The sequence below is a fragment of the Sinohyriopsis cumingii genome, chromosome 3 (genome assembly GCF_028554795.1).
Source record: "Sinohyriopsis cumingii isolate HCF-2022 chromosome 3, ASM2855479v2, whole genome shotgun sequence".
Lineage (NCBI taxonomy): Eukaryota > Metazoa > Mollusca > Bivalvia > Unionida > Unionidae > Sinohyriopsis > Sinohyriopsis cumingii.
This window is the reverse complement of record NC_142963.1, coordinates 15,091,751-15,104,798: the sequence shown is the minus strand read 5'-3', so window position 1 is coordinate 15,104,798 and position 13,048 is coordinate 15,091,751. Positions and strand designations below refer to the sequence as shown.

The 13,048-nt window shown below is 37.3% G+C and overlaps 1 protein-coding gene across 1 annotated transcript in view; it reads left to right on the top strand.

Moving 5' to 3' along the window:
* The window catches only part of LOC149802479 (uncharacterized), a 228,787-nt gene that overhangs the window by 108,833 nt on the left and 106,906 nt on the right, over window positions 1-13,048 (top strand). The window contains exon 10 of the mRNA XM_089951718.1: window positions 8,300-8,430. Coding sequence (XP_089807844.1) covers window positions 8,300-8,430 — 131 coding nt within the window. The remainder of the gene's footprint in view (window positions 1-8,299; window positions 8,431-13,048) is intronic.

Below are 13,048 nucleotides of genomic sequence, written 5' to 3'. Positions count from 1 at the left end.
GATTTGGACACCCCAGTCATGAAATGACTCGTGTTGCTATTAATGGACCACTGCCTGATTTTGATTTAACCGGATTCGCTCGCATAGTATCATTTGAATTCTCGGCAGGACTCCATCGCTGTTGCTATATTTGGATCGGTAGACACATGGCTGAAAAGAAGTGGCTGCCAATAGCGCTGCTACGGTATATGATTGATTGTAGCATGCTAGTTTCGTTGATTGTCAGTGACGCGATTATATCATACCGGGCACAGACTGAAGTCTGGTTACCAGAACCGGAGCGTCTAGATAGCATAATTGACGAGTCCAGAAAAAACATTGATGCCGACGAGGAATATATCATCGAATGGTCCAGGAGGATATTTAACCAACGAAACCGCGAGGCAAAAGATCTCGGTAGAAGAATAATTGGTAAGTTCACACAAGGTGGAAAAAACCACGACTACAAACGATATTGCTCACGGCTGATTATAGATGACGCAGAATATGATTTCGTAATCAAGGACGCAGTGGCAAAAAATAGATACGTGAACTGCAAAACAGCTTTCTTGTCCAATGGAACGAGGTTGGGTACAGTTGTTACCTACAGCGATGGAGACAGCCCGGCGTATCCACATTTGAGGGCGTCTATGCTGGGTTATGCCGCTATCAATTTATTCTCGATGATAAATAGATTCCCCGATACCGCGGTTAGAGTAGCCGTTGATTCATTTTATGTTGACGTAGCGTATAAGGGAAACGTAGCCGAGTTTACTAGTCCGGACGAGAGTTGGGGTACATGGAGAATTAAAAATGAAATACGACGCGATTATTCCCCGTCAGCAGATGTCACCGTTGAGAACAACTACTTACGCGGTGATAAATTGTCAGAATGGTCTAATGCACCATCGTGTTCTGATCCAATTTGTAGACACAAGACGGTTTATTTAAGCGGCTGTGGCGGGTCAGGAAAGACGACTCGGGCAATTGAATTATTTCGAACGCGGGCAAGTATAATCGTGCTTACACCGACCCATAGACTAGCGCGAGAGATAAAACAACGAAATGTTGACGCCGTTACTTATCACAGCTTTTTTCGATACAGCGGCGGTGAGTGGACTCCTGATCGAATGGGTGAAAAATTTATTCCCGACATTATCATCTGGGATGAGATATGTACTGTTTCGTTAGATACTTTACAAATGTTTCTTGAGTGGTTGCTGCGCGCGAATACAGCGGTAATCATGTGTGGAGATCATGGCCAACCACCACCATTTGTCGGCGAGGGTCCACATGATTGGTTAAGGGGTTTTGTGGACTATTATGAAGAAACCGATACTGATTACCGAGCACTTGATGAACAACTGCGCGAGGTTAAAAAACTAATCAGATTACAGCCGGATAGAGTTCAGTGTGAAATAATCCGCGAGGTAATTCCGGAAACGCCGTTGAATGAATTCTGGGAAACATGGAGACTAAACGATTTGATTGTAGCGAGTAGAAAGATAGTCAGAGACACACTTCAGCGGAAGTTGTTTACGTTGCATAAGGAAAAGTTTCCAACGCGTCCAGTGCCATTATGTTATAGACCCGCGGACACACGTCGGCAGAACATTGAAGTTGAAATTCCAGGCCGGACAGAAAAACAAATTCTCGTGCTGAATGATATCGTGCTCGTTGATATCGGTGTCGTCGAGGACGCGCTACGTGCTGATAAATCCCCGTGGACGCTAGGATACGCAACAACAATACATTCCTCGCAGGGACTAACCATCACGGACACATTTGTTTGGATAGTTGATAATCGCATCGAATGGTCGAATCTAGTCTATCTTGCAGTGTCCAGAGTACGAAGGATAAATCAGCTTCGAAGAATTGTTATTGACGGAGCCGGTGACGGAGTCACTGACGAAGCCGGCGACAAAGTCACCATCGATGCAAGCGTCATTGATAGAAAACTCTCGGGTTACCGCCAACAGGATAAAAAAAAACAGCGGCGTTTTGATATTGATGCCGAATTAATAATCTCGCTACGACAACAACAGAATAATCACTGCGCGAGTTGCAATTGTATAATGAGTTGGCGTTATTCGGATAAAGACACTCGCCAATTTACCGTGGATAGGATCGATAACAGTCTCGGTCATGTCAAAAACAATGTGAGGTTGACCTGTCTTGAGTGCAATAGACGCAACGGCGCTAGTTAAGACCACGTGGTGGCAATTGAGTATCGTTAGGTATCACTTGTAGTTGCTCGCGTGTAAATCCGCGCTGAGGAGCAGTTGAATCCAGTCTATAGATCGGTGATCTACCAGTTGATCGTGTTATCGTTGATATGTTATGTGTGGTAACACTCCAAATAGGATCAGTAGCCCTTTTTTTACCGCCTTCAAGCTCTCCTGGTTCATACAGATATCTAACAGTGACATCGCCAAGAATCGGCTTGGAAACGCTATTTATTTTTGATTTTCCGGGTATATACTCGTATTTAATCGCGTCGCTGGGCTTCATGTTGATTGCTCGGGTAATCTCGTTATTTAACGCTGCAATTACACCTGGCAACCTTTTAACCCATTCACGAGATCGTTTTTCTTGGATGAATTCCTTCGCGTATTGATATCCAAATAACCGTTCAGCAAGAGTCCGATTGAATCGTTCAACAATTGCCTGATCACGATGTAGCGCAGTATGACCTCGTCGTATCGCGACGCTATGATGTTTCAGCGTTGATAAAACAGCGCCGCGAAATTCACTACCGGGATCAACTTGTAATAGATTTGGCCAGCGCAGAGGGCCTCTTCGATAAATTCTTTCAAACGCAGCGGCTACTTCAGTTGCTGACTTTGTTTTTAACGGCTCCGCTTGTTTGTATCGACTCGCAACATCAACTACGGTTAGCGCGTATTTGTAACCGTTGTCATGCGGCAGAAATAGTATATCAGCCTGATGAACTTCATTAGGTACGCTGACATCAAAGCGCGAGAAGTTGATTTGTTTAGGCGGTGATAGATAGATTTGCCATATAGCCTGTTTGGATAACCAATTAGCCGCAGTGGTCTTTGTTACCTTTGCAGCGCTTGCAAGCTTACCAATTGCGGCCTTCCCCTTCCAGTATCCTCTCGGATAATAATAGATGGAATCCATGTTGTTATTATAAACGCTATCGTTTTCAATTACCAGCGCCAGAAGCTCCGCTTCCAATCATTAATTTACCTTTCATAGCCGATTTTACCAACCATGAGGCTAATTTTTCTTTGACGGATTGATCAGGAATAGCATTTAATGCGTGAATTAATTTTACATCCGCGATATGACGCTGTTGCAGATCGCTACTTTTGTAAGCAACATCATGAGCATGACACGCCTTATCGATAGCGTTTATTGGATACTCACCGGGTTTGGGCTGATTTTGATCATCGAGTCTAATATCTAATCGTGTTCCGGGGCCACAGTAGTTATATCCTGGGAGGTGCTTTTCTCCTGGATACTTTGCCCACGGTGTTCCGGGGAGTTTTGCCAATTTGGCTGCGATGTCACCTCCTCGCTTTTTTTTAAAACATCTCCGGGTCTAATAGAAATAAATCTAAATTTCTTTGTACCGCATTGTACACACTTACCAGTAAGCGCCGATCTGTTATTTCTTGTTGTAGCGGTTGTCATATCATTTGTGCCAGTACGCACTCTACACTTCACACAATATAGATCCATAATTTATGTATAGAGATATGAATATAATTGATTTTTCGGCGACTAAAACAAGAGAACCAGTTAAGCATGTTGCAGCGTTACCAAACTCGATCCGGATGATTATCATCGGACCATCTGGATCCGGCAAGACGCAATTGTTACTCAATTTAATAATGAGATGGATGAAGTGGGATAAGTTGTATTTAATCGCCCCTAGCGTAGATGATCAACGATGCTACGAGGTGTTGAAAGATTTCAACGAGAATGCATCAGCGATCGCTAAAAAAAATGTCATCGAGTTTATTACAGATATCAATGATGCACCGGGTATTGATGATATTGATGGCGACGTTAACAATCTAGTCGTGTACGATGATGTTATGTTAGACAATCAAAAAAACCCAGCTAGGATATTTTCCAGAGGCAGGCATAAAAACACTGACGTGATATATGTCACTCAACGATACACTCAGATTCCAAAAGTAATTAGAGACAACTGTAATATTCTTGCTGTGTTCAACGGCGTTGATACACACACGCTACGAAATATTTGGCAGACATGGTGCGGCGGTGACATGGACTTTAATGTTTTTCGAAACTTTTTTAGTCATGCTCAGTCGACCCCACATGGATTCGTAACGATAAATTTACATGATCCTCGGACACGATATCGTATCGGACTTGACCAAATATTCGGTTAGTTGTAAATAATTTTCATTGTAAATAACTACTTAGCAGCAGAGGGGGCGATGACATCGACGCGGTCGTCGATGTGCTTACCGGACGCTGACGACGCTGGGATCGGCGCGCAGAAGGTATTAATTAAACCAAATGACGTCCGGACGATCCCCTCGACGACGACGTCGTTTTTTTTTTACCAGGCGCTGACGACACTAGATCGTTGAGTGCAGAAAGTAATAATTAAGCCAAATGACGATTGGACAAAATGTCGGATTCGCCCCCTCTGCTGCTACTTGGGTGTTTATGTTACGGATTTGTTATGAAAGGAGAGAAGTTTAATTTATTTGCTGCAAAAATTGAGAAATTATTGTGACTTAATTGCAATGTGAACACTGTCATGCACATGAAATAACTTGAGCACCAATAGTATTGGAGAACAAATTCATGTGACAGTAAATATTGTGAAATTATTCAAGTCAAGTTAAACATTCTTGGTAAGTTTGTTAGTTTTTCAAATGATTATTTTGTTATATATTATGATCAAAAGTTGAACCAGGAGCAGTTTTTTTATGGTCTTGAAACCCTGTTTGGATCCCCAAACCCACCTTTAAAATTTTCAGTTTTTTTGTGGAATACCAAAATCGTGTCTGAGAAATATGACTGTTTCTGTAAAATACTAATATTGGCTTGTCTGTATTTGATTTGGATCGTGGTTTCATGTTTGATTTGGATCATGGTTTCATGTTTGATTTGGATCCAGGTTTCATGTTTGATTTGGATCCAGGTTTCATGTTTGATTTAGAGGAATCGGTCAGGGAATCAGACTAACTTTTAAGGAGCAACTTTTTAAACTGCACATATTTGTTTCATGCAAAATGTCTGCATGATCAAGCTGTTGCTTATAGAGTTTCAAAGAAGGGTGTCCAACAAGTGATATGTGGTGAAGATGAAAGGGACAATAAACCTCATAAAATGTTTCAGTAGTTCGTACAGAAGAATAAGAAGGAATTTTCAATTCTTGGGGGTAATAAAAGCTGGAAGGGCAACAATTAAGTTTATAGAAATGCACCAGTTGTACAAAATTCACACACAATTTGGATGAAATGCCACACTTGGAAAGTAGTGATGTTTGAGAACTCACACAAAACGTTTGAAGTCACTCATATGAAAACTTACTCCACACAGTATAAAATTTTTATATAACTGTTAATGCTTATAGTTCTTAAGGCTTGCTGTGACACAAATCTTAAGGCTTGCTGTGACACAAATCTTAAGGCTTGCTGTGACACAAATCATGTCAGTAAAGGTATAATAGCGCTTGTCTGATACTTGTGTTTTTTCAGTTAGGCAACTGTTTACACATCTGGGGGTTTCAGTTTGACATGGCTGATTGTTAAACTAAATTTATGATGGGCACACTGGGAAATGGCACAAAAAATGTGTGATATTTCAAACTTTGCATCAAGGAAGCTTTTCAAAATTGATGTTTAAAATACAGACTAGCTAGAAAACCCAAAGTGGCTGATACCCAGCATCGTTCATCATCAGAAAATGATTTCATTCAGCAAATATGGCTGATGATAGTGATGATGACATTGATTTTTAAAGTTATGGCTGATGATAGTGATGATGACCTTGATTTTTAAAGTTATGGCTGATGATAGTGATGATGACATTGATTTTTAAAGTTATGGCTGATGATAGTGATGATGACCTTGATTTTTAAAATTATGGCTGATGATAGTGATGATGACCTTGATTTTTAAAGTTATGGCTGATGATAGTGATGATGACCTTGATTTTTAAAGTTATGGCTGATGATAGTGATGATGACATTGATTTTTAAAGTTATGGCTGATGATAGTGATGATGACCTTGATTTTTAAAGTTATGGCTGATGATAGTGATGATGACCTTGATTTTTAAAGTTATGGCTGATGATAGTGATGATGACCTTGATTTTTAAAGTTATGGCTGATGATAGTGGTGATGACCTTGATTTTTAAAGTTATGGCTGATGATAGTGATGATGACCTTGATTTTTAAAGTTATGGCTGATGATAGTGGTGATGACCTTGATTTTTAAAGTTATGGCTGATGATAGTGATGATGTCCTTGATTTTTAAAGTTATGGCTGATGATAGTGATGATGACCTTGATTTTTAAAGTTATGGCTGATGATAGTGATGATGACCTTGATTTTTAAAGTTATGGCTGATGATAGTGATGATGACCTTGATTTTTAAAGTTATGGCTGATGATAGTGGTGATGACCTTGATTTTTAAAGTTATGGCTGATGATAGTGATGATGACCTTGATTTTTAAAGTTATGGCTGATGATAGTGGTGATGACCTTGATTTTTAAAGTTATGGCTGATGATAGTGATGATGTCCTTGATTTTTAAAGTTATGGCTGATGATAGTGATGATGACCTTGATTTTTAAAGTTATGGCTGATGATAGTGATGATGACCTTGATTTTTAAAGTTATGGCTGATGATAGTGATGATGACCTTGATTTTTAAAGTTATGGCTGATGATAGTGATGATGACCTTGATTTTTAAAGTTATGGCTGATGATAGTGATGATGACCTTGATTTTTAAAGTTATGGCTGATGATAGTGGTGATGACCTTGATTTTTAAAGTTATGGCTGATGATAGTGGTGATGACCTTGATTTTTAAAGTTATGGCTGATGATAGTGATGATGACCTTGATTTTTAAAGTTATGGCTGACGATAGTGGTGATGACCTTGATTTTTAAAGTTATGGCTGACGATAGTGGTGATGATGACCTTGATTTTTAAAGTTATGGCTGATGATAGTGATGATGACCTTGATTTTTAAAGTTATGGCTGATGATAGTGATGATGACCTTGATTTTTAAAGTTATGGCTGATGATAGTGGTGATGACCTTGATTTTTAAAGTTATAGCTGATGATAGTGGTGATGACCTTGATTTTTAAAGTTATGGCTGATGATAGTGATGATGACCTTGATTTTTAAAGTTATGGCTGATGATAGTGATGATGACCTTGATTTTTAAAGTTATGGCTGATGATAGTGATGATGACCTTGATTTTTAAAGTTATGGCTGATGATAGTGGTGATGACCTTGATTTTTAAAGTTATGGCTGATGATAGTGATGATGACCTTGATTTTTAAAGTTATGGCTGATGATAGTGATGATGACCTTGATTTTTAAAGTTATGAGGTGTATCAGAAAATTGGAGCTGGAACAGTGTTGATGGAGATAACAGTGAGTGATGTTGAGCCCAAAATTTGTGTTAAATATGAGACCAATAAATATACTGGATGAACCAATAGATGGAGTGTTGGGCAAACTCCTTTCAGCAGTATTTAAAAATTAATCAAAATACAAACACTTTAAGAGTGTAGTGCAATTTTTTTTTATTTATGCATAATTGATGTACAGTACAGCATGACATGCATACTTATTCATAATATATATACAGTACAGTATGACTTTCATATTTATGTATTGTTTATATACAGTACAGTATGACATATTTATTTAAAGTTTATATACAGTACAGTACAACATGCATCTTATTCATAATTTATATAAGTACATTATGACATGCATATTTAGTTACATTTATATATGTACAGCATATCATGTATATTTATTCATAATTTTTATACAGTACAGTGTGGCATGCATATTTGTTCAGATTTTTAAAAGTACAGTATGGCATGTATATTTGTTAATAATTTATATATAGTACAGTGTGGCATGCATATTTGTTCAGATTTTTAAAAGTACAGTATGGCTTGTAATATTTGTTCATAATTTACAATCAGTACAGCATGGCATGCATGTCTCATATTCCTATCTTATATACAGGATTAAGGGTCAGAAATTCTTTAACTTAATGTTTAATTTTTATCTTTCTGTATGAATAACTTGTACTTTTTTCCCCACAGAAGGCCATCAAATACATATCACATTTAAACTGCTGAAAAATTCCAGGAAGAGCAAGATCATTTCCAGCCTTGACCCACAGCTTCAGAGTGAAGTGGACTTTGTCAAGTTGAAAAACCTGGAAGAGTTAGAGGTTAGCTTCTTCATCTTAATTTACATTATTTTTTAAAAAAAAACTTTAAACATAGCATTATTTATCTTTCATTATCTCACCTTTGTATTCATATGCAGAAAAATTAAAGCTTATTTGGGCATATAACAAATCTGCTTCCGGTTTATTCTGTGTTAAATTTATCAGAGATAAAAATGGAAAAAGAGATGTAAGAAAAACATTACAGTGAAAGCCTGCTATAATGTGCTTTGTTGTAGCATACATTTGGATATAGCACAACTGTGGCATGGCTTCAGAGAATTTTGCAATAATTTCACCTATTTCTTAAAGAACTGCAAAGCTTTAGTGTCAAAGATATGAGTTTGATTTAATTGCTTACCATTGAAATGATTTTATCAACAATAAAGCCATTAGGTCTTTGTACTTGTCCTCATTGCATTCTGGGAAAAATTGTTGCTTGATCCTGGGTAAACAATAGCCAACAACGTTTGCTCAGTCATCTGGCATACATAACACCATACATGCGAACCATTATGCTTTTGGTGTAATCATTATGCTTTTTTTCACTAAATTACACATTACACGTAAATGTATTCGGATTATGCATTTTTGGTATATCCCCCTCCAAAAAAAAATATTAATTTGTTTTTTCATTTTTGTCAACATCCCATTAACCCCACAGATGGTATTCTAGAAAAGACGACTTCTGTGTAACTACAACATAAGAGTACGCTTGTCCATAGATTTATATGCACTTTCCTAACAGTATTATGTTCTATTTATAGCAGTTGCCCTATTTCCAAGAGATATACTGGTTCTACTTTCAAACTTTTGACCTCGGTTTCTATTTATAGCAGCTGTATGGCCTAGTTAGGAGAGAACAAACTGGTTTTCTAACTTGTAATCTTTGCTCTAAGATTCTTTGTTGAAATTGATAACTGGTACAGAACCAGTCTGTAGGTATTTGGTGCTAAAAGTCAAGGCGGATTTATTATAGTCAATGCGCGCAAAAATGTTTTTCAAATAATTTCACAGATGGATTAGAAAAGGATTAGTTCAGAGATGAATACATGAACTACATATTACAGCGTTCCATTCTAGGACAGCTTTATGTCCCTTGCAGGCTGTGTGGAAAGGATTTTAATGTTGGTCAAGGTGGTAAAACAAAGAAACCTTGAATTAGCTCATTTTACTAACTCCAGTCCAGAGGTAACTTCTTTTTTTTTATAGCAGAACTAAATTGTGGACACAAATTTTAAAGATGCAGAGGCGTTATGTACTGAGTTCTTAAAGAACATGGACGGCCCCTAGCAGTAGAAGACTACATTGGTCCTTTGTTCAAACGAATGTTTCCTGATTCCAAAGTTGCAGAAAATATGCATTTGCAAGAACAAAATCATCTAATATTGATGGGTATTTAGCAGAAGATACTTAACTTAAAATTGGAGAAGCCATGAAAATTGGTCCGTTTAATATTGCAACAGACAGGAGTAGTGATTATGATGACAAAAAGTTGTACCCAGTCTGTGTAAGAGACTTTGACAACAAAAAGGGCAAAGACAGAGTGCTCTTCTTTCATTACCAGAATTAACAGTAGATTCCACTGGAGAAAACAATTTTTTATTTGCTTGATAATGCTTTGAATAAATATAAGTTGGCAGAACTGTATGGGGTTTTCAGCTGATGCTGCATCAGTGATGACTGGAATTCATAAAGGAGTTGCATTCTATATTTTGAAAAATGTCTCTATCATTGTTCATATCCAGTTGTCTCTGTCATATGATGCACCATGCTGCAGGAAAGGCTGCTGATAAATTAGAAGGAGAACTCCTGAAGTATCACATTGGAACTCTACCTGACAATGTACTTCATGGGGACAGAGTTGATTTTTTCATCTTATTTCCAAGCTAAAAGACCCAATAACTGGAAGATATAATTTTCCTATTCTTTGTCAGGTTATGAAAGGAATATTGATTCTTTACCATTCTAATGCTGACTGTGAGAGATTGTTCAGCATGGTTAACAAAGGTAAAACTGAATTTAGATCCAGGCTCTGTAATAAACCAGCACTTAGTGCTCTACTGGTGTGCAAAACATTTAGTCTCAGCTGGTACAAAGTGTTTTGAAATGCAATATGAGAGTCTGTTGCTTTTTAAAGCTTGAAGTGTTATATATGAAAACTTGAAGCAGTAATAGATGTTAGAAGTCCAGAGGGATACATAAATCATTTTGTACATATGCTCATTGAATTTTTATCATGCTATATATGGATTATTCTTTTTCTGCTCGGATTACTCTTTTTGTCCACTTGGATTACACTTTTTCCTCGCCAGGGGTTGGCATGTATGCATAACTGGGCACCAAACACTGTGGCAGCCTTAAAAGTTTCTTATCTGAATTTATAAATCAATTTACCCACTTACTTAAGGGAAATAATAAACCATAAAAACCTGCCCAATCAACTGCATACACACCTGTTGAAACAAGTTTGTCACCCAAATTGTCATTAGCAGTTTTTCATTGCCAGATCCCCCCCACTAGTCATAACCCAAGCAACAGCTCCAAATTGCTTGTTTGCACAGCCCACTGTAATGGCAAAGTTATTATAAGATTAAATGATCATGATTGGGTATTTATTGATGTGTAAATTTTAACTAATCACTCACAAATCAAGTCCAAAGGATTTTATGTTAACTTTGAGTGATTCGGTGAAATGTCCACGTCGATAAATACCCATTCATGATCATTTAATCCTTATAATTCCAATTTGCTTCCTTTATGTCATCAGATTAGCACAGGGGTGGGCAAACAACGGCCCATGGGCCTCATGCAACTGCCAAGGGCTTTCATGCGGCCCGCCAAGGGTTTTCATGCGGCCTAGGAACAAGTTATCATTCACACTGACTCTGTTTATGTTACTCTGTTTATCAAATAAATGTGCTTCTTTTGAAGTTTAAGTTTAAGTTTTCAAATATTAACAACTGAAAATTAATTAGGTTTTATTTAGAAAAACCTTTTGTGTTTCCTATTTCAAATATTAATTATTTTACTTAATGAACTATGCGGCCCGCGACAAGCTGTAAATTTGTGCATGCACTTGCACTGGAAAGTTTGCCCACCTCTGGATTAGCAGATTTCATCAACAAAACATTCAGTTTTAGGTAGATCGAAGTTTTCTTTCATTAGCCTCTTAACTATGACAGAATACACTGCCTGATCTTTGCTAGCGACAAGTCATTGATTCTTTATACAGTAATATAGGGTAGAGTGTCAGAGCAGGTCATGCCTGGGATATATTGTTATGATCGTTATTTTAATATATGAAAAAATTGGTTGATGCTGTTTAAACCAGGCTATTTCTGTTTTTTCTAACACTATGTTGTGTATGGCAAGTGTTGTCATAGCTTTTGCTTTATACGCATTTTGATCTTTCAAAAGCAAAATCATGTCCATTTTTAGTGAGATCCTTTGCTTGACATATGACCCTGATCTTTAATATTATCAGAGCAAAATGCAGTAATTTCTCAAGATTGGGTTGTAAAGCTTGCCATATGCTTTCTTTGCAAAAGGGGTGAGAGTTGTAATGCAGGAATGACCGTGCAATTACACTGTTTTAACCTCTACTCGGCAATTTTAATCGGGGGTTACACATTTTGGTTGGGAATCACAAATGTAGGTGGGTGGGGCTTATTATTGTGCTGTAAGATGTTGGTATAGATAAACCTTCACATAAAATTACCTGGAAACCTGGAACCAAAACAAGTCTGCAGAATTTACTGAAGTGTGACAATTCTTGATCAGTATCACATGACTATTTATATCCAATCAGATTGCAGATAATGTGGTTGATTCATAACTTTTGGAATTAAATGTATATATCATGTACTGTGGTGGACCTTTGGCTGAAAAAGATGCATTGAAGTTTTAGCTGATGGTTGGATTTGCTGTTATAATCAAATACACAAGTCCTTGTTTTTCCTTTGCTGTAGCGAAGAATCATAGCTAATTTTAAACAAAATCATTTATTTTTATTTTTCCTGCCTAATGGAGAATGACTCAGTTGTTTTTTTTAATGTTTTTTTATGGAGATCACTCGTTACCCAAGAAATCAAATGGTTTACTCCCATACGGGGTAGTTATACACAACTTTTAAAGTGTTAATCTAAAGTACATCGTGAGGTCAGTGCCTTTGACTTCCTGTATGAATATTCATCATTTTTCAAGCCTGAATACAAGTTTCCTTTTAGAAACCCCTGATATATGCATTGTATTGCTGGTAACAAAAATCAGATCCTAATGGCATGTATGAGTGTTTCAGAAGTAGAGTGTCATAACATCGTGTGAGCGCTTTAGCAGGAAATCAAATATTATTCTAGAAATTATGCATATTTGTGACATATTAGATGGGATTAGATGGGATTACTATTATTGAAGTCAGTTGGTGATTACACTTAAGGTGCCAGTTCTTTTTACACACCTATATGTATGTAAAATATTTCTTAATTAAAGTAATTCACATTGGTAACTGCATCAATTATGTCCATAGTTCTGCACCCAACATTACCCCCAACTCCCATAGTCCCTCAGTATTTTATACCAAAGAGGATGCAAATGAAGTATTTTCTTCCCTTACTGGCTT